Source organism: Tamandua tetradactyla, chromosome 13 (genome assembly GCF_023851605.1).
Source record: "Tamandua tetradactyla isolate mTamTet1 chromosome 13, mTamTet1.pri, whole genome shotgun sequence".
Taxonomy (NCBI): Eukaryota; Metazoa; Chordata; class Mammalia; order Pilosa; family Myrmecophagidae; genus Tamandua; species Tamandua tetradactyla.
Window position 1 is genome coordinate 35213430 of NC_135339.1, and position 27515 is coordinate 35240944.

Here is a 27515-nt window from a genome sequence, read left to right on the forward strand (position 1 = left end):
GGTCAAATATCCGGTCACTCCTTTGAAAATATTCTTTCAAAATAAGATAAATGACTTTCTTTGGCATTAACAGCAATAAAAATGTATTTATCGCCTCTTGCCACACAAACCTTATTTTCTCTAAATAGCCCACTGTGAACATTATCAGTGAATTTTGCTCAGTGTACAAATATTTTATGTATTACAATGAGTGGCAGAATGTAAAACTCGCAAACATTTATTTTTAGACACATGGGAAAAAAAAGCAATTAGAGCTAAAAATGTGAAGAATGAAGAGCTCACTTAGAAGCAATTACAACGGACATGCAAACTGTGCTGCCATCAAACTTTTTTTCAGATGCCGGAGAGCGTATTCAGGAATATCACTTGCACACTAAAGAGAAAATATTATTTCACAACTGAAAAAATGCAATCACTATAAACAACATCTGGGGGTCATTAATAACTTACTCTGTAGCTGAATTAGCCAAATAATAAATGGTCTGACTCAGAACTCCTAAATTTCTATTTTTGAAGAAAAAAGAGAAAAAAACAAAACACAATACCATGACTTATTTCTGCAAATATGGATGCCTTCTGAGCACTTTACCCGAGTGTACAAACGTGTGCGTGCATAATGGACAATTTGTGTACACATAAGGCGCACGCTGTTTATGCATTAATCACCACTTCCCCTTAAATGGAGTCCTGTTTTTGTGTCGAGGAAGTTTAAAACTGTAATATTGAGTTCACTCTCTGCTCAGAGCTTTGTATATAATTAGCATATTTTTCAGACTGGTAAGAATCTGACCATAAGCAGCAGCTGAGAAGATTCCCATTCCAAACTACTACAAAGCCTTTCTTAGCCTCATAACACATTTTAAGAACAGGCATACTGTTCAAATATTCCAGCCCTAAGATAAAAGAACTAACAATTTTACTGCCGCACAACCCACTATACTGAAACACCCTAAATATTTATACTAACAGGAGTTGAAAATAGTATCAGAGGACAATGCCAAAATATTTCTTCCCCTCATTATTAGCAACAGTCTTTGGGAAGGCAGATGCCAAAAAGCCAGTGCTTTTCTTAATTCACTTGTGTCCCATCACATGGTCTGTTATTACAGGTTTCATGGGGCGCCAACAGACCGGCTAGCTTACAGGCAGAGAGGAAAACAGCCTGCAAGAACATCCATATTTACAGTTGGTTTTTGTTTTTTAATACTACCTGCAAAGCATCCCTTTGTAAAGTACTGAGTTTTGTCGATGGTAAGACACATATTTGTTTCTCCCAATCGATGGCATCTTAACGCTTATAATCGGCAGTGCTTTTTATTTCTTAGAGGTACATATAGTAAAGGCGTGCCTTAAAAATGGTGTCTTAGCTTTGATGAAATAGAGCATCCAGTTGTTTGGTCTTTATCAAGGGTCAACAAACTTTTTCCATAAAGGGCCAGATAGTAAATATTTCACTCTCTCGTGCACAGCACTAAAGAGCCATAGGGAAAACGCAGACACACGGACGGGGTAATGTCCCAGTAAAATTCTATTTATTAGCAATGGGTGGCGGGGGCTGGAGGTGGGTGCTGTGCCGCCGTCCGCCCCTGGAACTGGATGATGAGTAGCTATGAGGAGGCCCCCAGTGGCGCTCACCCAGTGCTGAAGGGGGAAGCCTAATCAGACTCCCTGGTTTTGTCCCAGCAATACCGCTTGCCCGAAGTAGGTGCTCGACCTATGTCAGAGAAGGGTGAGGCGAATGCCCATGTTTAAACTCACCTGAGTCACTAAATGGACATTGCTCAGGGGTGGGCAGGCAAGTACTATGCAGGTGAATGCAAAGAACGGACTCGGCTATCCCTGCAGGGGTACTGCTGTATATATGTGACCAAAGTCTCAGAAATTTTTAACCTAAGTCAGACTCTTATAGTCCTTCTTTAAGTGAATTCAAGTAGTTAGCAAGGCAACTACAAAGAGCACAACCAATAGGAGACAGGCCTTGAGGCACAGAGCCGGGTTCGAATCCCAGGTCCACTATTTAAGTAGCTCTGGGATGACTTCCTTCAACAACTGGGAGCCTCAGTTCTTGCATCTGCACAGCAGGGATAAGACACCTACCTCAATGTATTGTTGTGGGAAGTGAATAAGATGACGCATAGTAGGTGCTCAAAAAGTATTGGAGTTGGCTTCATGAAGCCTCTCACTGAAATGGTTATTTATAGGAAATATACACAATTCATTAAATGGACATCATTTAGGGGTAGAAACTGCACTGCACGTTGTAAGTTTTCAATAGAAGGTAGGGACTACTACTTTCATTATTATTATTATTTTTGGCATGGGCAGGCTCGGGGAATCGAACCCGGGTCTCCGGCATGGCAGGCGAGAACTTGTGAGAACTGAGCCACCATGGCCCGCCCCATTATTTTTTAATTACCCAAATTTCTCAGGAAATAGGCTGTCTGAGTTAAAGAAGTACAAAGTTTACAGAAAATCATTAAGAACTCATCTTTCGTCTCAGTGATAGACTGTAAATACGTAAGAACAGAAAGGGGTTTTAAAGTTTACCCAGTCCCAGGATTCTTAATCTAAGGTTTCACACATTCTAGGACTCCTAAAAATTTATGCAGAATTTTCTGTATTTGTCTGATATGTTAATTATTGCTAATAATATTGTTCAAAGCCATATTATTTATTATGGTTATTACTGTTATGAGAAGACTCACACTTTTATCAGATTCTCAAAGGGACCTGAGATCCAAAAAAAGCTCAAAAGCTGGTCCAACCTTCCATTTCTCATATAAGACGGGGAGGGTCAGAGAAGTTAACTGAGTAGCCCAGGCTTTCCTAACTGTTCTGTGTGAAGGTCAGATTTGGAACTCAGACCTACTGATTCCCCGTCAGTGCCCTCTCTAGCACGCTGTGCTTTTTCTTAATTTCTCCGTAATTAATAGCACTAGGGTAGAGCGCCCCTAAATCGTGGCTCTGTGCTCTTTCCTAAGGCAAGGCCAAGCTGAGCCTGTGACTGTCCAAGGATCTGAGCTTCCACTGCTACTTCTCACCATACTCAAATCACCCACCTCAGCACCAGCAGCTGCTCAACAGTTCCTCCATCATACCCAACAGAAGCAATTAAGGAAGGAGAAGCTAGTGGTAACAATGACTTTGTCAACTTCCATTCTCCATTAGGATTGCCATCAGCTTCAACTCCAGAATTCCCACGGTACTAGGTCTCAAGCTTAGGTGTGCATGATCACCTGGTAATCTTGATTAAAATATTGGTAATGGGGCATTACCCGTTCAAACTCAGGATATCTGTGGTAGACTCCCCAAATTGGAATTCAGTAAGCTCTTCAAGGTGACTGATGCCGGGGAAAATCTTTGAGGAAGCTTACTTTCTTGCTTAAGCCCAATATTCACTGAAGAAATTATTTTCCCTGGGTGATTTAGAGTTGAGTAGAAACTTTGGGTCCTCATTCAGAATGCTGGTTCTCAAGATTTCAACTGTAGCTGCAGAAGGTTCAAGAGACAGGGCTGCCTGTGTAAGATCGTAACAGGCTCTAAGCACCACTTAGAAGGAAATTAATTTTGACAACAAGAGCTTCCTGGAATCTATCCGAAAGAAATCATCAGAAATGCTGATGGTTTAATACATAAAGATGTTCATGACAATGCTAATTATACATTAGACATAAGAGCTACAAAAAAAAATCTTTGGAGAAAATAATCTTAACTTCCAATGGAAAAGGATTACGCAAACTATGAACAGTTCATTTAATACCATTTTGTGCAACCTTTAAAATGGTGATTATAAAAATGCTGTATAATATAAGGCCATGTTTATTTTACACTAATGAAAAATTTAAGATGAAAAAATTGCATATATAAAATGTTCTCAAGTAAACAAAAATGCTTTGGGAAAAGACTGGAAGGAAATAGACCAAACACTGATGAAAGTATTAGTGATGTGTAGGGAAGTGATACTAAAGAGTGGATAAGCATACCAGCTTTGAAGTCAGAGAGTCCTGAACTGAAATACATCTTGACCATTTATTAACTGGGTGACTTTGGACTTATTTAAGCCTTTCTAGGTTCTGTTTCCTCACCTGTTAGGTGATGGTTACTACGATATTCTTTAGAGGGGCACTCTAAGACTGAAGCAAGATAATACATACAAAGGACTTAGCATAAGGCCTGACATATGGTACACACTCACAGAAGAGTGGCAATTATTATTACTATACTTCTACTTTCCATAGTGGAAATAATTTCATATTGGGAAAAATATTTTGAAAAACATATGAGCTGTTTTTTACAATTTACTTTTTATTTCCCTTCTTGAAGTACTACACAAAGGGTATGAGGGATAGGGAGCATCTGGTTAACTGAAGATTCTAGTTAATTAGGTTTTAAAGCATGTAATCTTGCCATTGTGATGCTGTGCCCTCCAGCGATGGGATGCACTCACCAGCACTATTCTTTCAGGATGGCCAGCAAGCGCACAGGCCTAGAATCTGAGGCCCGAGTCCCTATCCAGTCTTGCATTAACGTCTAGCTACTGCCTTCCCTGATTGGGTTCTTCAACTGCCCAAGGGGTGAATGACTCCTGTTCCGTTGTTCAGAGGCAAGACACTGGTGACTGTCTGAAGGCGCTCTGAAAAGTATGAGGAGCACGCTTTCAAGGACAGGACATTCCTCCCATGAGGTGTAAATGGCGGGGCTAAGGGTAGGAGCCGTGAGGCCAAGCTTTCCACATTTTTGAGCCTCCTCCTCAGCTCAGGCAGATGCCAACAAACCTATGGAACAGCAGTAAGACAACTCAATGGGGTCCCCACCATAGTTCCTAGATATGTTCTGGTCCTGACAGATTTCAAACTCCTTTCAAGAACCAGGGAACAACGCAGTTTCAATAGCATGGTACTTTATCATTCATGTTACAGAAGTACAACTCTCAAAAGGACCTATTAGAACCAATATCTTCTCTCTTTCTTAGAGAGGGTGTGCAGAGCACAGGGTGGTCATCATGCCATGATAAAGTATAGCTTCTGTGTGTGATATCCTTGTTAAAATATTTGATCGCCTATATTAAAGACATGATGTTCATACCTGGGACTGTGAGGAAGAAAGCGTAACATGCTAACCATTGCGTATTTTGTGAATTTGCCTCATCTTGGATCCCCTAAGAAACTCTCCTGAGAGACGAGGTCTCACTCATACCTATAAATAACATGGAGCAAGTCAATGATCCATAAAGTCTCCTTGGGGTGGAAATACCATCCGCTAAGAAATCTTCCACATAAAGAATATTATACTGGCTGAGATTTTTCTGAACACTTTCTGAGTGATTCTAGTCTGAGCTGCGATCTATACTGGATTTGTTCCAGATCCATAAAACCCCACATTTAATTTGAGACTGTCAGTGCCCTATATGCTAATAGCCCCTCACTGTTTCTTGATATCCACAATGAATTCTGTTATCTCTGTGGTTTAGGGATTGGAAAGGTCATTGTGATGACCTTGGGATACAGGCTGCCATTTGACCTCACATCAGGATGTTCCTTAATGTCCTCTGAAAAAACATTCTTCCATGCTGTTCAGGCTCCAGTATCTATTAAGCATAATAACAAATAAATGATCTTCAACCAAAAGACACTGACCAATTTGTGAAGCAGGTTCTTCAGGTTTGAAAGGTGAGTCAATGTTAAGAAAAACCAAGTTCTTTTAAGCTAGACACTTGCCCTTGAGAATTAAGTCAAGTGGCAATCAACGAAAATTTTAAAGATTGAGGTCAATAAATACTTAGTTCTAAGAAAGGCGTTAAGATGATGGAGATTTTTGAAGCCCACTAGTTTTTATATAATTCTGGCAAACTAATGGTGATGCAAAGATGAGTAAGACATGACTCTGACCCTTTCAAGGATTTTATTCTCTACTGAAATGAAATGCAATGTAAGCTGTTCATGTTAATACCAAGCAGAAGGAAGAGACAACCTTGTTTAGCATGGCACTAGATAAAGGTGACCATTCGGAAGCCACCTCTCTCCTGGCAGCAGCTTTTTGAGCAAATGGGAAACCAAAAAGGCACCTCACTCCTTTACCCCCACCACCAAGTTGATGTCCCCTCCTCTTCTTTTTCATTGACCCAAAGAAAAGTTTCAGTTTAGTAAGAGAAAAGTTCATTTCTCCTCCAAGAGGCTTCCTCTAGATTCTAACCAAACTGGGTTTGTGAGAGAAGGACTCTGGAGTACTTAATCCCCAGAGGGGGATAGAATCTTCTAAAGAAGTAAAAGGAGTAAAGGAGCTTTGCTTCTGGAGGCTGTTCTTTTTTTTTTTTTTTTTGTCTAGGCTGAATGCTAAAAAAAGGTAGAGGAAATGTCTTTCTTTGGGCTTCAAAGTCCAGGGTATTTCTACCTCCTCACCTGAAAGAAATAACTTTCTGAATCTTCTCAGTCCCTCAAGGTCCAGTGGAAGATCTACTTTTTCTAAGAAGCCTGACCACGTGGGACCCACTTTCATATAGCTCTTAACTCCAGCAGCACCTTCCATTTGAATTCCTCCTACTGTCCTCAGCAGAATGCCTTGCAGCATCTATTATATGATCAGGCTTTTCTTTTTATAAAACTTTGGCAGCTATCACCTTTGAACTCAAAAATAACTCCTGACTTTTAGCTCAGTGCACTTATCACTTCATAGCAGAAACACGTGCTCATTGGGGTCAGAAGATACTGGTGTGAACCCCCTCTTCAGCAATACATCCCTCTCTGAGGCCGCTTGTTTGTAAAATTCAAGGGAGTTATGAGAATTAGAAATAACATTTGCGATGCACTATTGCACCTTGTCTTATCTCACCAAACTTGATTTTTAAGTGTCTTGATGGCAAAGAAAATGTCATATATCCCAGCAATGCCTTCAGCTGTGCCTTAAACCTGGTGCTCAGTGAATGAGTGGATAAGCACACAAGAAGCATTAGAATGCATCAGTCTTTTTCTGCCCAAATCCTGTCTGTACTGTAGTCCCCCAAAATGGTGGTTGGAGAGTCAAAAAGCCGTGCAGAGAAGAGATTCTTAGGGAGAGACTTTCTAGGCAACTTCCAAAGGGAGTATAAAACCAAGATGATGGAATTGAGGCCCATGCTGCCAGCAATGAGAAGATTTCCTGAGCAGGCAGTGCAGTTGGCTCTTGTGCCAACAGCTTGGCTACTCTGCCTCCTTTGAAAACCCATTACCAAATCATGGCAAGTGAAATTTAATTTTAAGAAGGGAAATGATTTATGGGCTACAGGAGTAAAGAAGTGACAGAAGCAGGAAAGCTTGCATACATTTCATTTTTTGAAATTAGACCTATAATTTTTTCATTAAAGAAGGATGCCAAGTTGGGAAAGTCAGTGCATTCTAAGCAGAAAATTACAGAGAGGTGTACAATGAAACTGCTGTCAGCATTGCAACTCCATGTCTTACAAAGAGTCTGTGAGAACACTAGGCAGTTTGCTATCTGCCCCCTTCAACTTTTAAGCAGTTTCAGCTCTTAAAGGGCCCTATCCTCAATCTGCTTCTCCGATGAGATGAGAGCCCACTAGAAACTTTGAGCAGGGAAGCAATCGTTCTGGTTGGTTTGATGAAAAGAGACGGAAGGAGAACAAGGGCTGAAGCCAGGAGACTGGTATCATAAAGATGAGAGATGAGGATAGCTGGGACTAGAGTTCCTTGATCCCAATCCAATAGTTTCCAAATTCTGAAACTTTATGATCATTCCTTTCCTTGCCTCTCCAATACCCTCCTTAAATCCTACATAGCCTCTCGTACATTCCTTATCTACAGATAAGTGATCAGTGATCTATTTCTACATAGTAGCCTGATCTCAGGAAACCTGAAAGCTGTGAGTGGCTCCAACCTAAGGGACAGCCTAGAGCGGTGGTTTAAGAGCCTGGATGCTGAAGCACAACGTCTGGCTCAAATCCTGGTTTTACCACTCACTAGCTGTGGAATACTGCCGTGCTTCAGTGTCCGTATCTGTAAAATGGGTGATGGGTATGTTACTAATCCACAGTATGCTCATATCCTTTCATTCATTTCATTCACACTTACAATTGTGCCAAGTACTGTTCTGTTTCCTGGGCATGTAGCTGTGAAAAAGATAGAAAAGCTCCCCGTTTTTTAAAAAAAACTTACATGGTGGTATGGGTGGGAAAGGGTGTAGAAGTGACACAGACTACAAACGTGTAAAGAAACAAATGCAGGAGTTAATTGTGATGAGTGATAAGAAGATAACAGTGCACAGAGTGATGGATTAGAGCTGGACTTGTGGAAGGGGCAAGGAGGGAGACATCCAATTTGAGCTGAGGCTCATGCAATGAGCAGGATCCAGACTCCTGAAATCTGGGGGATGAGGGGGTACATTTCAGGCAGACGGAGGAACATACAAATATTTCTGGAATGAATGGATGAGTAGCAAGTGATACCTCACTTTTTCCAGGAGCCTATACATGTATGAAACAATTCTGTCGGTGTCTTTTGAGGACTCACAAATATGTGGTTAAGCCTTGTTGGGTGGTGTGAAGGGTGCAAGAAAATGCAGTTAATGCTAGTACTAACGCTTACATAGTACTTACCACGTACTATCTAAGGACATTCAGTCTTCACAACAAACCAGTGAGTTAGTCTCCGGCTAGCCACCATTTCGTCCCTCCCCATCTCTCCCGAACACTAATGCAGGTTCTTTAAGAGTGGGGAACTTGTCTGTCTTGTTCACAACCACGTGTCCAGGGCTAGTACTGTACTTGGCACATAGTACCTGTAATAAATATTGGCTAAATGGATGAATAGATAAGAGTATCAACACTGTGCTAGGCTCCAAGCATCCTGGACAGTTTCGCCTACTGTCCAAGGAACTAAATTCAGTGCCATTTCCCCCAAAAAGAAAGAATGAAAGGGATCAGAGAGAGCCTCTACTTATCAAGATTTTTTAATCAAGCGAATACGGACATAAACTGAGCCTCATTCCACTAGGCCTAAACCTGACCTTTTGCCTCTGATTTTTTTCAACGACCTGGCTCTTTCCTGTAACGCATTTATTTTAAAATTGATACAAATATCCACTTCACTCTAGAGAGGTGTATGTTGATCTTGCTAATGTAATGGGATATAACTCTCTTGCTTTTCTAGATGAAATGCTAGGTGAAATATTAGCCAATATAGACACAAATCCTTTCTTCTGGGCTGAACAAGAGTTTATTGTCCCCATGAGTCCAAATAGTTTTTAATAAGCCATTGAGTCCATTCAGCTACAAAAGGAGTCCAGGGTTATTTTAAATTCTCCTTTCGTGTTCCAAAAATAGAAAAGATATCTGCAAATCCTATTGTTCCATATAGCATGACTCTGTAAACTAATTTAGAGTAGTAACATAAAAACTTCTTTTCATTAGCCTCCCAGAGAGCTGGTACCCTAGTCTCCAAGGTTGCTGCCCGATGAAGTTCTGTTCTCTGGGCCTCCTGATGTCTTTTTATCTTGGAAGCTGAGCCCATATGTTAATCATTACATGTACCTCAGAGGACATCTGATACACCTCTACCAGCAGATTTATTTGGGTTTGATTCTCTATGTTGTACAACGGCCTTAACATTCTCTCCCTATCCCTAACCTGGCAGTGCAGGCAACAAGGAGAAGGTACCAAGAGTGTGTCACACAAACCTGTGAGTTAGGATAAACAAAAGTTTTAGAAAATTTCAAAGACAAAGCGGTCCCACAAATGAGATCTCTGAAGGTTAAGGCCTTCAGCCCAAACAGCAAAATGCAAGAAGCACAACTCCTTTCTCACTCGGCTTCAGTGAAAGAGAAATGTCTGCCTTGTTAGCATTTGGGAGAGCGGTGGGCACGGCAGGCAGGCAGCGAGAGCCTGCGCGTGGACAGAGGCCAGGGACAAAGCCATTTGATCATCGAAATCCACTGTGACCATGAAACCTACTTTGGCAAGGAGAAAAATGTTTACTCACTTACAAATTCCCATGATCCTTAACAAAACAACTGCCTTTCCTTTCATTTCCAGCTAAACATGTGATGTGCAGGGAGGGAAGAGGCACAGTCCGGCTCTTCCTTTATGCTTCCAAATAATTTGATACATCCTGGGTTTTCTTTCATTAAAATTCAACGTTCTGTCCTCTCTTTTCTTCTGTTCCCTGTTCTGCCTGGGATTTTTTCTTCTTTTGTCTATAATGCCATTACAGACAGGAAAACAGAAAGGGAAAGTTCAGTGTCAAAAAAAAGCTTCTTAAAAACATACTGCAAAAAGGAGAAAATGTTTCTTTCCTATGAAGGTTCTATTAGGAGCCCAGAAGCCTTCGGGGAATGGAGGCCTTTATTATCCAAAGAGCAAGCTCATCTGAGGTGACATCAAGTTCTCCAAGGTCTAAGACTGTAACAGAAACAGCGTGCCAGAGAGCCTGGGTGAGTCAGGTATTACCTGAGTTTACAGGTGAGGCAAGTGAGGGACCTTAGGTAGTGAGCCCAGAGTTTCAGAGAAGCAACCAGGACGCTGATTTCACCCTGGGCCATTTGCCTGGAATCCTCCCACTCTACTTGTGATATCGCACGACCCCACCTAGCAGAGTAGGTACTTTTAACATGGAAGCAGCCGTCTTCTTTTTGCTAAAATCAGAGCCCCTGGGGCTCTGTGTATGGACCAACTGCCAGGATGACAGTCCATCTCAGTTCTATTTTTTTTTTTTCAGATGAATTATCACATCCTTTCTTAAACTACTTCCCATTCCCTGGTCAGGAAACACAGTCACCTGCATGCACACACACACACACGCAACTGCCAAAGAGCTCAGAATTGGGACTCCTTATGTCACTTTTTTTTCTTAATTTAAGGATGTTTTTCTTCATTTTTTCAATGAACTTTTTAAATTGTAGTATAACATGAATAAAGAAAAGTACACATGTATATACAGATGAATGGATTTTAAACAGAATGAACAAAACCAGCTCAAAAAGAACACAACCTGCACTACAGAAGCTCCCCTCTTTATAATTAAAATTTCAACCAAAATCAACCGTACCTTAATCTATGCAGCCCCACTCATCTTTAAATTGCATCTCATTTATGTGCAATGAGTCTGCTTTACACCTCTCTCACTGAAGCCAGTACTTTAAAGTTATCCATTTATCCACCATTCTGGTGTGCCTCTGTTTGAATTTAGCTGTCGACACTTTATACGTGTGAAATCAATCTGAGTGATATTAATGTAAATACGCATTATAAGTGGTGGACATTTTATTGTTTTGACAGCAAAAAGAGACAAAATATCTGTATTGTGTGGCTTCTCTACAACTTAAAACTAAAATGTAATATAAATGACAATATGTGCTTTAAATCAGAGGGATCTGATCATAAAAAGAGGTAAAAGCAATTGTATATACGTGTGGGGGAGAGAGAGAGAGAATGTCTTGTGCTAGGGGATGATGACAGGGCAGTAGGGGCAGGAATTACGCACAGGGTAAAGATGTTTATGAAAAGAGTTCCATCCGTGTCTCTTTCTCCTCATCATTATTACAATGTCTTTTTCTAATTGCACGCACAATACAACCAGTCTTCATAATGCTTTAATGCGGAGTCCATAGCTTTAGTTTTAAAAATAGCCAATTCTCTTGTGCTAAGAAAAGAACGCATTACCTTTGAGAGCGCTGCGACTGACAAGATGGGAGAATGCGGGCAGGATGTCGAAACTGAAGCTTTTCAATCACCTGCCATTAATATGATTCAATTTATGCTTATGTCATAGATTTAGACATTGCCCAGCGCTATAAGCAAGGAAGAGACTTGAATAAAATGCAGTGAAGAAAGCAGATGGTATGCTATCAAAACCCTTCAAGCCTAAAATAACCTTTACCAAGTAAGGACGATAGTTAATTAAAACCAGGATATATTTACTCTATTCGGAATATCTCAATGTCAATAAAAATCAAAATGACACTATTGAAATGTTGGACTAAATGATGAAATTTCATCTAGTCTATTGTTCTTTAATAGTTTCTAATCAAACTTTTCATTAAGCAGCTTTATAAAATGCCACGGAGAATTTATTTACTGGGACCTGTAGACCTAAAAGGCTTGCTTTTATTGTTCAATTAAATTTGTTATTCCGTGGACAACCTTAACACGATAGGGTGGGGGGAGGAGTGTCTGGACAGTGGGGGACGTCTGTCATGCAGTGCAAAGTCCATCTGCAGAGATGGACCCTGGGGGAGGCTGGCAATGCCCGTGTGGAATCACCTCTGCCCGAGCCAGCAAGCCCAGCTATGGTTCCAAAGCTCTCTCAGCCTTAGTTCCCCAACTCACACTCACAACTCACTAGTGGAGAGGGGACGGTCCATTTATAGACCCCACCCAAAGGGCAGGGCTCAGGGACGGTCCGTTTATAGACCCCACCCAAAGGGCAGGGCTCAGGGACGGTCCATTTATAGACCCCACCCAAAGGGCAGGGCCCACAGCAGCTGATGACTGAGGGCAGAACAAGCAGAGAACTCAACAGCGGGTCGCGACAGAGGCAGCTATGAGCTGTCACGCACAGTCAGAATGCAGATTTTAAATGATCTAGACATTTCCAACAGTTTCCTAATAAACCTCTCTCCTTATCCTGTAAACCCATAGTAAGTCCTGCCTTTCCCTGAACCCTCAACCGGATCCTTGCCCCCCACCCCACGTCAGGCCCCTTCCCCAATCCGCTGCTAAATTCCTACAGCACTTGCTGTCAATGCCACTCACCAAATCCTTAATTACTGACTTTCTTGTAACATTAGTTACCCTTTCAGGTGTGTTAATCCTGTCTTTCCCAATTAGATTTTAAATCCTCAAAACAGGCAAGGACTGCGTGTTTTATTTGCCTTTTGAGCACCCCTCCCATCTGACTCCATACTCCAATTTAACAGAAGAAATAAAAAAATATATTAGTTAATAAAACAAACATTAGTCAATCATAGGAAAGCAGACACTGTCCTTTTGAGAAGGACCTCGGAGGTAATTTTAGAGCAATTTATGAATTTCATGTGTCAAAGGTGTAGCTGCTAAATGCCATAAACTCGTTGCCTTCAGTTCCACCATTCATCCACCTGGTGATATGGCTAATAAAATCTGATTTTTACAGCTTAGGCATACTGTTACCTAAATTACATTTGACCAATTACTGAAGTCACCAAACGTGTGGTACGGAATATATAGTATGTAGAAAATTCATCTGTGGGCCCCCTGGCACTCCTGGTAATCTGACAGAAGTGTTTCAGTCATCTGGCAGCATTTAATATTAGAAGCATTTGTTTAATGCTAGTCACTAATTAAATTTATGTTCTTCCACCAACTGTTATTTGGTTGGAGAAACCCAACCTCACGTTTTAACAAACTCTTTTAACCCATGCTGATTTCAAATACATCTAGTTGGAGGTTTCAGAGGGTTTTCTCTGGAAATTGAGATACGTGATCGAAAGTGCAAGGTGGAGGAGGAACCGTTGGTGAAAGTATTCGAGCCAGGTCAGAATAAGCTATTTATTCACTTATTAAAATGGAACACTTAGAGAATTTGAAATATAAACCTAATGTCAAAAATCTAGTACTTTCATTACTTAAACTAGCCATGAGAGGTTCTTTAAAGGCACCTTTATTCTAAAAGAAAGTTTCCACTTTAAGAGGCTGGAGAAGAAAAACAGCATTAAAGTTACCTATAACAGAAGAAAGTTCAAGAAAGCACAGCTTGTTTATGTCAGCTGCTTGTATTTGTGAGAACAATGACAACTAATTCAGTAATTCAATAACCATTGTGATTCCCGTTAAATTGAACTTTTTTTCTATTACGGAATCTAGATGCAACAGCTTTGAAACTCAATGACTAATAGCCCTTAAATTAGTCAAAAAGGTTAAAATATTTTTTCATTATATTACATTGTGAAACTCTAATTGTAAATACTCTTTTAATGAGGGAAAATGCCCTTTCGGTTCTATTTTGTGTCAAGAGTTTAGAGACCTCTAGAGCAGCAAGCAAGAGGAAACATTTGGGAGAGGGGAGGTACGAAAGAAAAACTCAAAAGAAAAGTACTGAAAGTGGAAGAGTGATCTGAAAAGAGAATATTTTTAAAAAAGGTATTAGATACATTCATTTACTTGATTAAAAAGATAATTTGAATAATGAAAACATGACAATAGATATTTCTCCGAAGAAGGAAAAAATAATTTGTATAAATACTATTACCCTATTACAGATTGGCAGTCATTTAATAAACTGGAGTTGTGAAAGACAACTGAAAAAAGAGTTTCTAAGAAAGAAGCATGTCAGGGCTTTAGAGTTCAATGAACTCAAATCCTTTTGTCCCCTTCTTCTCTTTCCTCACTACCTTCTTGGATCATCACCTGCCATCCCCGCGTTACTCTCCTCTGCTCACACACCTACTAACAAAATCCGCCAGCAGCAATGCCAGGGCTACTGGAGTCATGAAGAATCAACTTTGAGTAGACCATGCAAAACCATGCCCAGTCCTGCAAATGCTTAAGCAGAGAGCTCTGAATACTCCACAAGCTAGGCATCCTCAGGGAAACACTGATCAACAGAATAAAGGAATATTCCAGCTGAAAAGAACCCCAGGATCTCTCTAGACCAGGGAGTCCCAACCTCTTCTCTACCCAGCACCTGTTGCGTCAATCATCAGACTGGTCACCCTGTGGCGGTGATTCCTAGAGAAGGGGTAGGGTCGGGGGTGAAGGGTGCTCATGCTTCTGTAAGTATGGGAATTTCCAAGGAAGTTCAGTGAATCTGATAGAGCACACCCAGGAGATCCAGACACCCTACCCAGTCCATTAAGAACCACTGGTAGGATCCAAATTCCTCAACTAACAGGCAAGAAAGTGAAGAAGTGAGAGGGCAACTATACTGTGGCTTGCCTTTAGTCATTGACTGCAACATGCAAGTTTCCCCAAACTGATGACATGGTATCTTTTCCTTTTCCCCCTCTATCTATAGAGATACGTAATTAGTCAGCTAGACAGAGATACACGTAAAGACAGACATGCACATATCCATCTTTGGTGGACTCACATATGAAGGCATTATACACCCACACAGGCACACATACATGACAAACTTCAGGAGCATGGGGATCTAACGTCTACCTGTCAATCAAACTATCCACCTAAAGGGGTTCCAAATGCTGCATTTTTACAGTATTTTATAACATTGAAAATGGAATGGTCAGTAAAATATAAAATCAGACTCTGAATAGCCAAAGACTTTTAAGAAAGAACTACAATGAAAGTTTCCTGTCCTAACGTCCAATTTCAAGGTCGACCCAGCAAATTCAAACTCTGTAGTGAACAACAGATTCTAAACAAAAACCTTTACCCACGGTAAACAGAGGGTGCCAAGAAGGCAAGCACACCTTAAGCTATGGTAATCTGGGGGACGAGAGGGGTGGGGTGGCATTATCTGGCTTGTGAAAATGAACACTGTTCTCCATCACTGTTCCTCACAAGAACTGAAAATAACTAGACACCCGCAAGTTTCACAGAGGGAAAAACAAAATAAAAGACTCACCAAATTCATCACATATACTCTCATTTTCTATGAGAGTTGGGTGGTCAAAGGTGTCCCGACAGTACAGGATCTGAGGGTTCTTGCTGACCACGGCAATGCCCCCCAGGGCTAATGCGAACTGGTCCATGAGAATGGAAGATGGCTTATCCTGGATGCGTTTCAGCATCGAGCGGTACCGGCAGTACTGAGGATAGCTGAGGACGATCACGTTCGTTTCCTCCTCGTCCTCCCCTAGACAAAAGAGAAAATATTTACGTTACTCTTTTCCCTCCAACGAACTTTCATGGTGCACGGTATAATTTCCAAAGCCACATCTGGTTTTATACTAAAATGCAATCTTCAACAAGTCTCCAGCATCCTCCAAGCCCTACCTCACCAACCATTCTCACAGAAAAAGTCTAGGGCTACCTGCAGAGCAACTTCTTTGTGGAGAAAATAAAGAGCCAGATAAACCCACAGATAGATAAAGCAGTGTTTGGGTCACCAACAACACACTTTAGAACAATGTTTTGAAAGAATCTGATATATCTTTTAACCATTAAAGTTATCACCGGAGGAGAACCCAGAACTTTGTTGAGCTTTATATTTATGGGGGTTGCATTTTCCCCCCAATCATATCATTTTTCCAGAGCCCAGGGCCTCTGAAAAGTCATCTGGCCCCAGAGAGATATCCATGGGTCATCACCTGCTTTGGAAGTCTTAAGCACTGTTGAGCAAATATTTCCTGTTCTCCTTGAGGACATGTGGAAATACCATGTTTTCTACTCCTTGGAGTCAAGTGGTCACGTGGGCTTGTTTAGCCAATGAAATATGACAGAAGTGGGTGACTGCTTTAAAAGCCAGTGTGTTCGTGTGTGTGATTGACCAAACTCTCCCTTTCCCTATGTTATGGTGATCTGGAATACTCCAGGAAGTGGCTGCTCAGCCACTCTGGTTCTGGGAGTGAGAATGACATGGAATGGAGTTGCTGGCTAATCTAAAATGGATGCATAATATAGGCAGAAGATACACCTTTGTTGTTTGCAGTGACTGTAATTTGGGGGTCATTTGCTATTGCAGCATGATCTCTCTTAACTTGATGGATATATCCACCTTCCCCATCTTTTCCACACCCTTACCCCCATCTGCAAATGTTCTTCAAATCAATCTGGAAACTTGGCAAATCTCAGAATCAGGCTAGGAGGACTCCCCAGGGGTCCTTGTGTGATAGCTCCATCAGAACCAACTTAACTCTAGAGAACATTTCGGCAGCTTTAATGAAGCTTCCTCTTATGATGATCTGTTTGCTTATTTATGCCTCACTTTACTTCATGCTTATTTATAAAAACCAGATTCTGCATAGACGAATCCTTCCTTTGACTTCAGCTTCAGAAACGGCAAACGCCCCCTTTGGGGGCCTGCCACCTGCACAATGACAAGTTGTGTTTAGGCCCCACAGCTGGGGTTGCCATCACTTTCTACAACCACCCCATGGGCAACTGTAAGCAATTCCCAGATGTGTCATTTGCTTACCCAAGGGAAAGCACTCAATATTTTGAGTCCTTAACCATGCTGCAGGGAACTATACAAGACAGTTGGTAAGGATACCGGCACGATCGGGGCCATCTGGTAACCAGTGGGAGACGAATGAGTAAGGATTGTACATAATGATGGGACATACCCAGTATTAATGGAAGGTGTGCATGTGACCTTTTCAGATAGGAGGCCAATACCCAGATGTATTTCTAATTATGTTCACTTAGTTCCTCAGGCTGGAGGCTTCTCTGCAAATGGAGATGTTTAACTGCTTACAAGATGACATCTTTTAACAGTTTATATTTCTTAGATGCCTGCCTGGTTTGTGGGTAGCCACTTCATCAGCTGGCACGTGTAACTGAAAGGAAATTTGTTTACATGCAAGAAAAATCCCCAATGAGAAGCAGTTTTTGAGATGCAATATGTGTCCCAAGACAGGTTAATTTGAGATTTTTACAGCAGACCAAGACGCTAGTTCACATTTTGGGTTCAAATCTATGCTTTCCATAGAGATAAAGCACCAAAGACGTTAGTAGAAAGGTTTGCTGAGCATTGTTAAAACTCCAGAGTGTCTTAGTGCTAGTTAACGCAGCAGCCCCAAACGTGCCAACTGTAGGATTATACTCTGTCCGTGAAGACATGGTGGATGAGAGAGAGAAGTATGAGAGGGGTATGACTGTGAGCCCCTAGGACTTACTCATTTCACCCTCCTCAGCACCCAGCACCATCTCCCCCTGCAGACAGTAAGTACTGTGCAAACACCTGCCGATCCCACAATTCTATCCCGATTGTGCCACATACTTTCTGTGACGGGGCAACAGTTGTGTCAGCTGATCCAAGGGTTCTAGAAACAAAATACAGTTTGGATTTTCACGTCGAATGAAGGAGAAAGAATTGATGCTTTAGAGTTAGTTCCGTGCCAGAAGATATCACCTATACTCTTGGACTATCTCACTCCCTGTCCCTTTATTTTCCTTTGGTTATTCTCTGGCCACCTTGCATGATGACACACCTCCAGTGTGTTCCTAATTCTCTATTCAGGATGAAATTGCCCCCTTGGTTATCGTCTGTGCTTGGGAAGTGGCCTCTTTACTCTCTCCACCTCATGCTGGCTCCAAACATTTACCCTTCCTTCCTTCATGCAGTTCCTAAAACTAAAACACCAGCCAAGCCATGAATCCTTCTCCTTCTACCGGAAGAAAGACAGCCAGTTTCCAACTTACAGAAATGAGTCCTATAATTGTCCATTCATTCTGGAGACAGAAACACGGAGAGTGGTGCTGGGGATGGACTTATCAGAATCCAGCAGGGGCCTGTAAAAGGCAGATTCCAGGCCACATAAAGAACTATTGCTTGGCATCTCTATAAGTGGGGCCCAGGAATACACATTTATATATGTTGGGGTGCGTAGTCCAGGAATCGAACCCAGGTCTCTCAAATGAAAGGTGAGCATTCCACCACTGAACAATTTATATTTTTGTAATTGAAAATTATAAAACTAACCTTTGAGAACCACTACCTCTGAGTGCAAGAGACTTATCATAACTTACTTAGCTTGGTTTTTGTTCCATATGTTTATTTTTTAATTCAGTTGTCATATATATGCTTTTATCCTTATTTTTCATCAATACCCCCTAGTCCCTAGGCCAGAATACAGGACCAAATGCCTTGCTCACTATCACTTTTGCAGGATTTTTGCAGGTTTTCACAAAAGATAGCAAATGAGAAGAAGCTTTTGATCAAAAATATGAGGGGCCGAGGGGGCTGTTTTCCTTCTTCCTTTAGAAAGCCGAGCACAGAAACTCATATGTTTGTCACTAATAATAAAGCACTGAAAATTACAAAACGTATTCACAGAAGTTATCTGTTTGTTCCCCACAGCAACCCTATAAGTAACATTATTACGTGTTAATATTCCCCAATTAAGAAATGGGACACAATCCACATGACAACAGGACCTCAAAGAACTAGAAGGCAATGGAGGTGAGATGACAGCGCCATCTTTTTTTTTTTTTGTATGCTGTATGGCAGGGATCACATTTCATTCTTTTTCCATGTGAGTGTCCTGTTATTGCGGCACCACTTGTTGAGTTTTTGTCTGTTGGTTTGTTTGTTTGCTCTTGTTCTGGGAAGTGGATGGGCCAGAAATCGAACCCGGGTCTCCCGCATGGCAGGTGGGAATTCTACCACTGAACTCCCCTCACACCCCCGACAGCACAATCTTTTAATTCCAAGTTTGATGATCATCTTATTAAGAAAAAAAAGTCTGAAATAATAATAATAATAATAATACTGTTAGAGATTTAACTAATTTTACATGGTAGGGGTGAAGGTGGTGGTGCCTGTGTAAAATATGATACTTTTATCTCATTGAGTATTGTAGAACCCAGATGGTTATAAACCATAATTCTTCTATTCTGATTAAGTTAGCATGTTATTTTGGATAATTGCAGCGCCTATCGTAATGAATTTTACATTATCGACACACTTCTCATGTGCATCAACTTTCTACTTTCTACTCATGTGACAGGAAGTAAAGCCAACCCTACCTTTTTCAAGTCTAGAACCCCTGCCTCTCATGAACGTCTGTCCTTACTCAGGCTGGTCTCATGTGAAGATGCTTAGCTGTGCCAAAACAAAAATTACAATAATTTTGTTGCTTATGAACAGAATCACCCACTCCGACCAGAATTTTGGCATTGTTTGGAGGGAGACAAACTTCCAAGTTGACAATGAGACATTCCTGGAGGAGGTGCCTTTAATATTTACAAAAACCAGAGAAAGCCCACGAGTCCCTAAGGACTCCCGTGAAGGTGAATATGTTCTAGGAGAGAGTAAAGAGAAGGCCCCAAGTCAAGGTGAGACCCAGAAGAACCACCAAACGATCTAGGGCAAAGCTTCACGAAAGGAAGACATCTGAGTCTCTTCTTTGTGGTTTAGGCAGACGTCTTTATTTCACAGGAGAAACATTTTTTTCCTCAAGCCATAGTGTGGTCAGTCTCCTTAATGTGAAAAGTATGTATAACAAGAGTATAAAATTATGAGTTTGAAAGAGCTATCCAGATCTACACTCTCTTTTTTTTCCCTTAGCCTTTGTATTAACTTTCCCCTGATACAGCTACAAAGTACTAAATTGTTCAATGGCTGACCCTTTATTTTGCCCTAGTCCACTATGAAACACATAAAGCAAACAATCAAGAATTCTTATTTAAATTCTTCATTTACTTCTTTCCCCTTTATACGTTTCATGTACGCATAAACACTCCTACGCAATATTACTGTGCAACAAAGGTTGCCAAAGCATGCCTTGTAGGACATTTCTCCCTTCCCAGTTCATAATAGTTCTAGCAGATAAATTTGAGAATGAATAAAGAATACATAAATTGCACATTTGTTAAGGAAAAGACAAACAAAGTGTTCCTGAAACAAAGATTTTCTTTCAACCACACCCACATAGGAAAAGAAATCAAAGTACTACTCTAAGGAGTTTTCCTCTATTATACTCTAGTAGGTTGTAGTTGGCTGGGTTATATAGTATATGTAATATATATATATAAAACCGATTTCTGTCAACCGAAAATAATCAGCAATAAATTGCTGGTAGCCAAGACTGAAATTGTAAACCATAATTATACCATTCTATTAAAATGTCATCCATTCCTCTATCCCCCTCCACAAGAAAAAAAATTTTTTTGAATATGCCTATTTTAAAAAAGAAATATTCCTAGGGAATAAGAGACCCAAAATTACTAAACCTCATTTCAACTTCAATAAAAAGAACTTTGCCTATTAAAAGTTAATACCTAAAGTACACCGCTTGTAATATTCAACCAAAATGACTCTAATCCTGTGCTTATTTTATAATTACACGTTTTGTTAACCTCTCTCAATGTCAATTTTTCACTTATTTATATATTTTCAAAGTCCAAAACAGAATTCCACAGAGAAACTGTAATTATAATGTAAGACTCCACCCAAGCTTTTCAAACAGTAACTGTATACCATTGCTTTAATCCTCAGTGTTGGGTGGGGGGTGGGGAAGGAGGAGGGGAGAGGGTAAGAGCAGGCATTCATTCTGGAAAGCACGGTGCTCAAGTTGTCTTTGTACAAAGAGAGATGCATGAAATAGCAAACACAATGAATTAATGGAGCATTGACTTTCAAATATCCATAATGCTATTTTTTAAAAAATAGATAATGGTGGCCAAATGCACAGAAGGCTGAAAACATAAATTCCGGAGGAGAAATTTGCTTTCATCTCCTACACAACAATTTAGAAATGTAACTTTCTTTTTCATTCTGGGGGGAGGAGGGAAGGCTTGTTTCGGAAACATCACACTATTATGCTTACTGAAAACCACTATAATCTCCTCCTAACATCAGTAAGCCTTAAAAAAAAAAATCTCAAAAAAACCTTCACACCAGGATTTTATAGAGCCTGGTGGAAAAAGCATGCATGTTCCTTCCTGCACCTAATTACCTCAACAGAAAAATCTGCCAAGTATTTTGCCCTTTAGTTCTCTTAATCGTATTAGGGCAAACGCATGTGGATGCCAATAGAAATAAACATTTAAAGATTTTCACTTAAAAGATTCCAAATATGTAAGAAGGCTACATTTGAGGCAATATCCTAGCGCTTTAAAGACAACATACAGTTTTTTTTAAGCAAATATGAATTTGCTCATGTTATAAAACTTGATGTCTAGTTTTGAGACAATTTAAGTAAAATAATGTCAGTGTGAGTACAGGCTCTCACAATGATTTATGCTTCCTTCTGTTACTGTATTACATTAGACATTCCTTTCTCAAAGCTTTATACTTTTTGCTGTGCTCCTAGCAACCAACCAAAGGCAAAGCGTCGACTTTATATACCTGGCACCTATCCAATTGTTACTGCTATTGACAATTATATTGAAGTTTCCATTTAATTGCTGGTCTGTTGCGACACTGAATATTTGTCATAATTAGGCATTTCCTATTTTCTGCCCATTCAGTTTTGATTATTACCGAAAATGATTTTTATTTTATTCCAGAAAAACTAAGCATGAGAATTCTACAGATAAGAGGAGTTACAGCTGTTACTATCATTACCAACACTGTAACATGCAGCAAAGAAAAAAAAAAAAGAATATAATTTCTCGGAAGGTAATTTTCCTTTCAGTCTAAGTGCTCTTATTCATCTTACAGTTACTCAATGATTTCCTGTTCTAATTACAGGACATTATACAGAAAGACATTTGTAAAAGGAAAATGCAGCCGTGCATATGACTAAATAGCTTGAATTGGCTTTAAGTGTTTAAAATTCCAAAGTTGTACATCAACTTTATCAATCCGTGGTTACAGCTTTGTGTAAATGTGTAATGTGTCCTGCCACATTTTTAAATCTCTCGTAAGGCAGTAAACTTAGTACCCAAAGTTAGTACACATCAAAGGGGAAAATGCATTTGCAGTTCAACTAATGTTGGGGAGTGGGGGTGGGGTAAGAGCAGTACCCCCCCCCATCAAAGCTGTTAAATTGGAGGCATGCCAAGACAAGGAGTGGAAAATATTAACAATAAAAATAAATTAAATGCCTGATTAAAAGGGAGAGAGAACAAGATTCCATTCGGAATAGAAATGAAAATGCCACAAACTATTTCATAAAAACATACTGTGACGTAAATTACACATCAGTATTGCACTGTTGTGGTTATTTTGAGAAATGGTTTGTACTGTAAGTCAGCTGGTGCTGCCCCACCCTTAATGATTTTGTAATTCTCTACACAGTAAGCAACTAAGGCAGCCCTGAGGTTGCTGACAGAAAACAGACCTAGTCATACAGACCTGGCAATAAAAAGATAATGTATTTTTAACATAACAGAACAAGAAGATTGGCTTTATTAACTAAAAAAAAAAAAAAGAAAAGAAAAACTACTTTAAATGGTCCCCAGCTTGCCATTTGTTTTGATAAATGGAAACACAGATCTTCACAGGACTAGACAACCAAAACACCACTGGAGAGCATGCAACAGAAAAGAAAATGTGGCAAAATATATTAGCGCATGGATTGCAAAGGGATCAAAGAAGTTTTTGAAGCAAAACCAAGGACTGTCTCCAAAAGCAGACCATTTAAAATAGGACTTCAAATATAAAAATCTGTATTAATATCTTAATATCAGCCTTTGTCCTTACTTACTGTTGCTTCATCATTCAAAACAACACAGAACTAAACTAAAACCAAACGCTGCCATCACTCCAAATAACAAATGAACCCACTGGGAAGCAAGCCAGCTCCAGCTCCAAGCGTCTCCCAAATGGCCACTGAATTCAAAGCCACCTTCAGGAGCCACTCAGGATTTGATCTGGAGAATTCTGAGCTTTATTTCCACATGGCTCATATCAGCCAAATTCAAATGTCACACAAGACAGACATCAGGCATCAGCATAGCTACCTGCGAGAGCAAGTGGCCAGACCCACCGGTAGGAGAAGTGCCACCTCCGAGGTGTGCTTCCAAAGCCTTCGGCCAGCATTAACTCACCTCCCTTACTCACGGGTTAACCTTTAAGCTATTGTCAACCATTTGCTCTCATTATTTTTATTTTTTAGAGCAGTTGGAGGTTTACAGAAAAATAATGCATAAAGAACACAGTTCTCATATATCGCTCTGCCCCCCCCAAGTTTCCCTATTGTCATTTTTGCATTAGTGTGCTACATTTGTTACAATCGATGAATCAATATTATTATAGTTGTATTATTAACTAAAGTCCCTGGTTTACATTAGGGCTCAGTCTTTGTGTTGTACAGTGCTGCTTTGTTTTGGATTCTGGTTGTTTTAGGTATTCACTTTTAGTATGAATGAGTTTCAAATCTAAAAGCACCAAGAGCTTAGATAAAATTTCTCCTACTCAGAAATTGTACCTGAAGTTTTCTCAGAGATTAATTTATTTGCTTATTTATTTTCTAGTGACTACTAGTGAATGCGCAGATAAGGCTTATCATATTAGATTCAAATTTAGCTAAATCAATTTGGCTTACAAGGAGCTACCTGCGAGCCAATCAGCACCTCTGTTTACCATCGCAAGGTTGCTGTAATAGATGGAAACTTGACCGCCATTAGCAGAAATGGCTGAAAAATATAACTTCTGCCATCTTTCTCCTGGGAAATCCGCACGGCTTTTTATTTTTCTATTGGTATCTTCTGTGTGCAATCATTGCAGAACCACAACTGCCTTCCCACAGAACTATGTAAAGCCATGACATTTCAGAGACACTCCTGAATGCCCAAACTCATGAATAAACTCAATTAATCTGTGATATGTTAAGGCCCAAATTTGTGCCTTAATAAAATGACAAATCTCTATATGTCATGGATTTCATGGATATGGTTATTTTACAAACAGATCAGGCTAAATCAGAGATTTCCAACATTGTTATATTAGAGGAAAAAATGTGCATGGCGAGATGTAAACACCAAACAATGTAGGATTAACTAATATTGACTACATAATGCCTAGCATTTAAAAGGCACTCGACATATACATATACACATCCATACACATACACATATTTTAAAATTTATTTTATGTAATTTCAAGTAATGCAAAGATGCCTCTGTTATGTTTTAAGTGAAATAAAAGAAAGTATGAAATAACATATTCAGTCCCATGTCTTTTTAAAATAGCATTATTGAGATAAAATCCACATATATAATTCACCCATTTAAAGTATACAATCCAATGGCTTTTAATGTACTCACAGAGTTGTTCATTTATCACAATCAGTTTTGGAACATTTTTGTCACTCCAAAAAGAAATCCTGTACCCCTTAGCCATCATCCCCCAATTTCCGTCTTCCCATCTATAGAAAACCCCTCATCTACTTTCCCTCTGTATAGATTTGCCGATAAATGGGTATTTCGTATAAATGGAATTATACAATATGTGGTCCTTTGTGACTGGCTTTTTTCACCTAGCCTAATGTTTTCAGGGATCACATTCCACGTTGTAGAATGTATCAGCACTTCCTTTCTTTTCACTGCTGAATAATATTCCATTGTATGGATATACCACATTTTATTTATACGTCCATTAGTTGATGATATTTGCATTGTTTCCACTTTTTGGCTATTAAGAATAAAACAGCTATGAACATTTGTGTACAGATTTTTCACTTTTCTTGAGTATATGCTTGGGGGTGGGACTGCTGCACTGTACTGTAATTCTATGTTTAAACTTTCGAGGAACTGTCCGGCTGTTTTCCAAAGTGGCTGCACTATTTAACATTCACACCAGCAATGTGTGAGGATTCTGGTTTCTCTACTTTCTCACCAATACTTGCTACTATTTCTTTTTGAATATAGCCATCCTAGTGAGAGAGAAGTGATAGCTATATCTTTTCCCCAATATTTAAACATTATTAACAGTGACTTCTGTGTGATACAGTCTTATTTGTTTCTTTGGAGGAGAGGAGGTGTCTCTCCAACCAGCGACCAAGTTATAAATTCCTAGAGACCACAGAATCAGTGTCCCAACCCCTACGTATCTCTCTCAGACCTCTGAAAGAGGGGCTGACAAATGTCACTGCCTACAGATAGTGTCACAGCAAACATCTGACCCTTCCGTCAAAGCAGAAGAGTGGTCATGCCAGAGTTCACCCTAGGCTCTGGACAACAGGTCTTCATGACAGGCTGAAGGATTCGGGAGAAAGTTTTCTGTCCAACAGCACTGCAGTCATGGGTTGGCAGATCTTTTTAGATGAAGGGTCATGAGTTTAGGCTGTCATCTCATTTAGGTGACTTGTTTTTCAGAATAATTTCTGCACTTGTGGAGTTAGTCCAACACCCTGAAAGCTCCTGAGCCATCTCCAAACAATGACACTGACCTCTGGGAGCTCACATCCTCAGATGACATAAGAGTTGTAGGGCTGACATTGCTTTCTTCCTTCTGATCATGAAGCTTCCGGAAGAGCTCAACAAGCAAAGGAGGGTAAAGGCCTCTTTCTTCTACCTGTGACTCATCTTAAATCAGTGGTCCTCAAAATGGAGGTGCCATAATCCTGACAGCATACAAAGACTTTCTGAGGGGAACTCACACAGGGATGGGAAGGGACAGGTGTTCAACTTTCATATTACTCATTCCTCAACATCCATCTAAGAATGAGTACAGTACAGCCAGTTTCCTTCCTTACCCTTTGCCCATGCCTATGTCTTATCATGACCACCTAGAAATAAATCAAAATTTTGGTTTCAAGGGGGCCTTCTTTATTAACGAATCAAGGCACCTTAAACCACAGGCCTTTGATCTTTCCCTTCTTGCACATATTCCTGTTGAAGAGAAAGTTTGGCAGTTGAGTACTTTGGCTTGTATTAGGATGCTCTGAATCAGAAAAGTCAGGGCAATAAAGGTTAACGATGTGGATCCCTTTAAATGTAGCTGGAATGTTCTGCAAGGCTACCAGCTTTAAAAATAGGTGGGATAAAGCCTACAGATAAAACTTTTGCATGATTTATCTCAGGACTGTTGTCTTTTATTAAATACAGCTATTAAAAACTTAAGACTTTGTCAAATTATATCATAAAATGTTTATTCTACTGACAATCAATCTCCATTTTATTTCATTCTGGGTCATCTCAACAGTTTCTATCTCCTCTGAACAAAAAAATGTTATTTGAGCGTATGGTAAAAAAAAAAAATTGTAGATGCCCACTAAAAATTGGGCAAAGAAATACATGTTTAAAAAAAAATCTTTTAGAGCAGTGCCGTTCAATAGAAACGTACCATGAGCCACATATGTAATTCTAAATGACCTAGTACCCACATTAAGGAAATAAAAAGAAAACAGGTGAAATCATTTTAATAATTTATTTTACTCAGCCCAATACATCCAAAATATTATTCCAACATATGATCTATATAAAAATTGCTAATGAGATATTTCACATTTTTTTCACGCTAATTCTTGGAAATGTATTTTACCTTTACAGCACACCTCAATTTCAACTAGCCACATTTCAAGAGCTTAAAAGCAACAAGTGGCCAGGGGACACCATATTGGTCAGGACAGTTTTAGAAAAAGAAATTTTAAGACCACTGTCCCAGACCCGTGAAGAGGCACCAGGGAGGCTACTCGGTACATGGCCCAGCCCCAAGGTTCCTTTCAGGCCTGAACTCCAGGACCCTACAATATTAAGACAAGAGGTTCAGCAGCATGGCTAGGAGAAGAGACGAGAGGAGATGAGACAGGACGAGACAGGGCAGTCCAGGGAAAACTACTACAGTGGCCATTATTTCATAGTTTTGATAACAAAAACTCCAACAAAGGCCAAAAGATAGTAACATGTGTTGTTAGTTTAGTAGAGATCCTTGCTCACCACCTTTGGTTTCTGGTCAATGATAAAAAATCAATGCAATGTAAAATTAAAAAAAAAATACATTAGTTATAAAACCTGATAAAAGAACCCTCCAATCCCCAGA

The 27515-nt window shown here is 40.0% G+C and overlaps 1 protein-coding gene across 3 annotated transcripts in view; it reads right to left on the bottom strand.

Annotated features, from left to right (window-relative positions):
- ARID5B (AT-rich interaction domain 5B) overlaps positions 1 to 27515 on the bottom strand; it is a 180196-nt gene that overhangs the window by 74788 nt on the left and 77893 nt on the right. For all 3 annotated transcript variants that reach the window (XM_077125205.1, XM_077125207.1, XM_077125206.1), the window contains one exon: positions 15549 to 15779. In XM_077125205.1, the coding sequence (XP_076981320.1) occupies positions 15549 to 15779 (231 nt within the window). The remainder of the gene's footprint in view (positions 1 to 15548; positions 15780 to 27515) is intronic.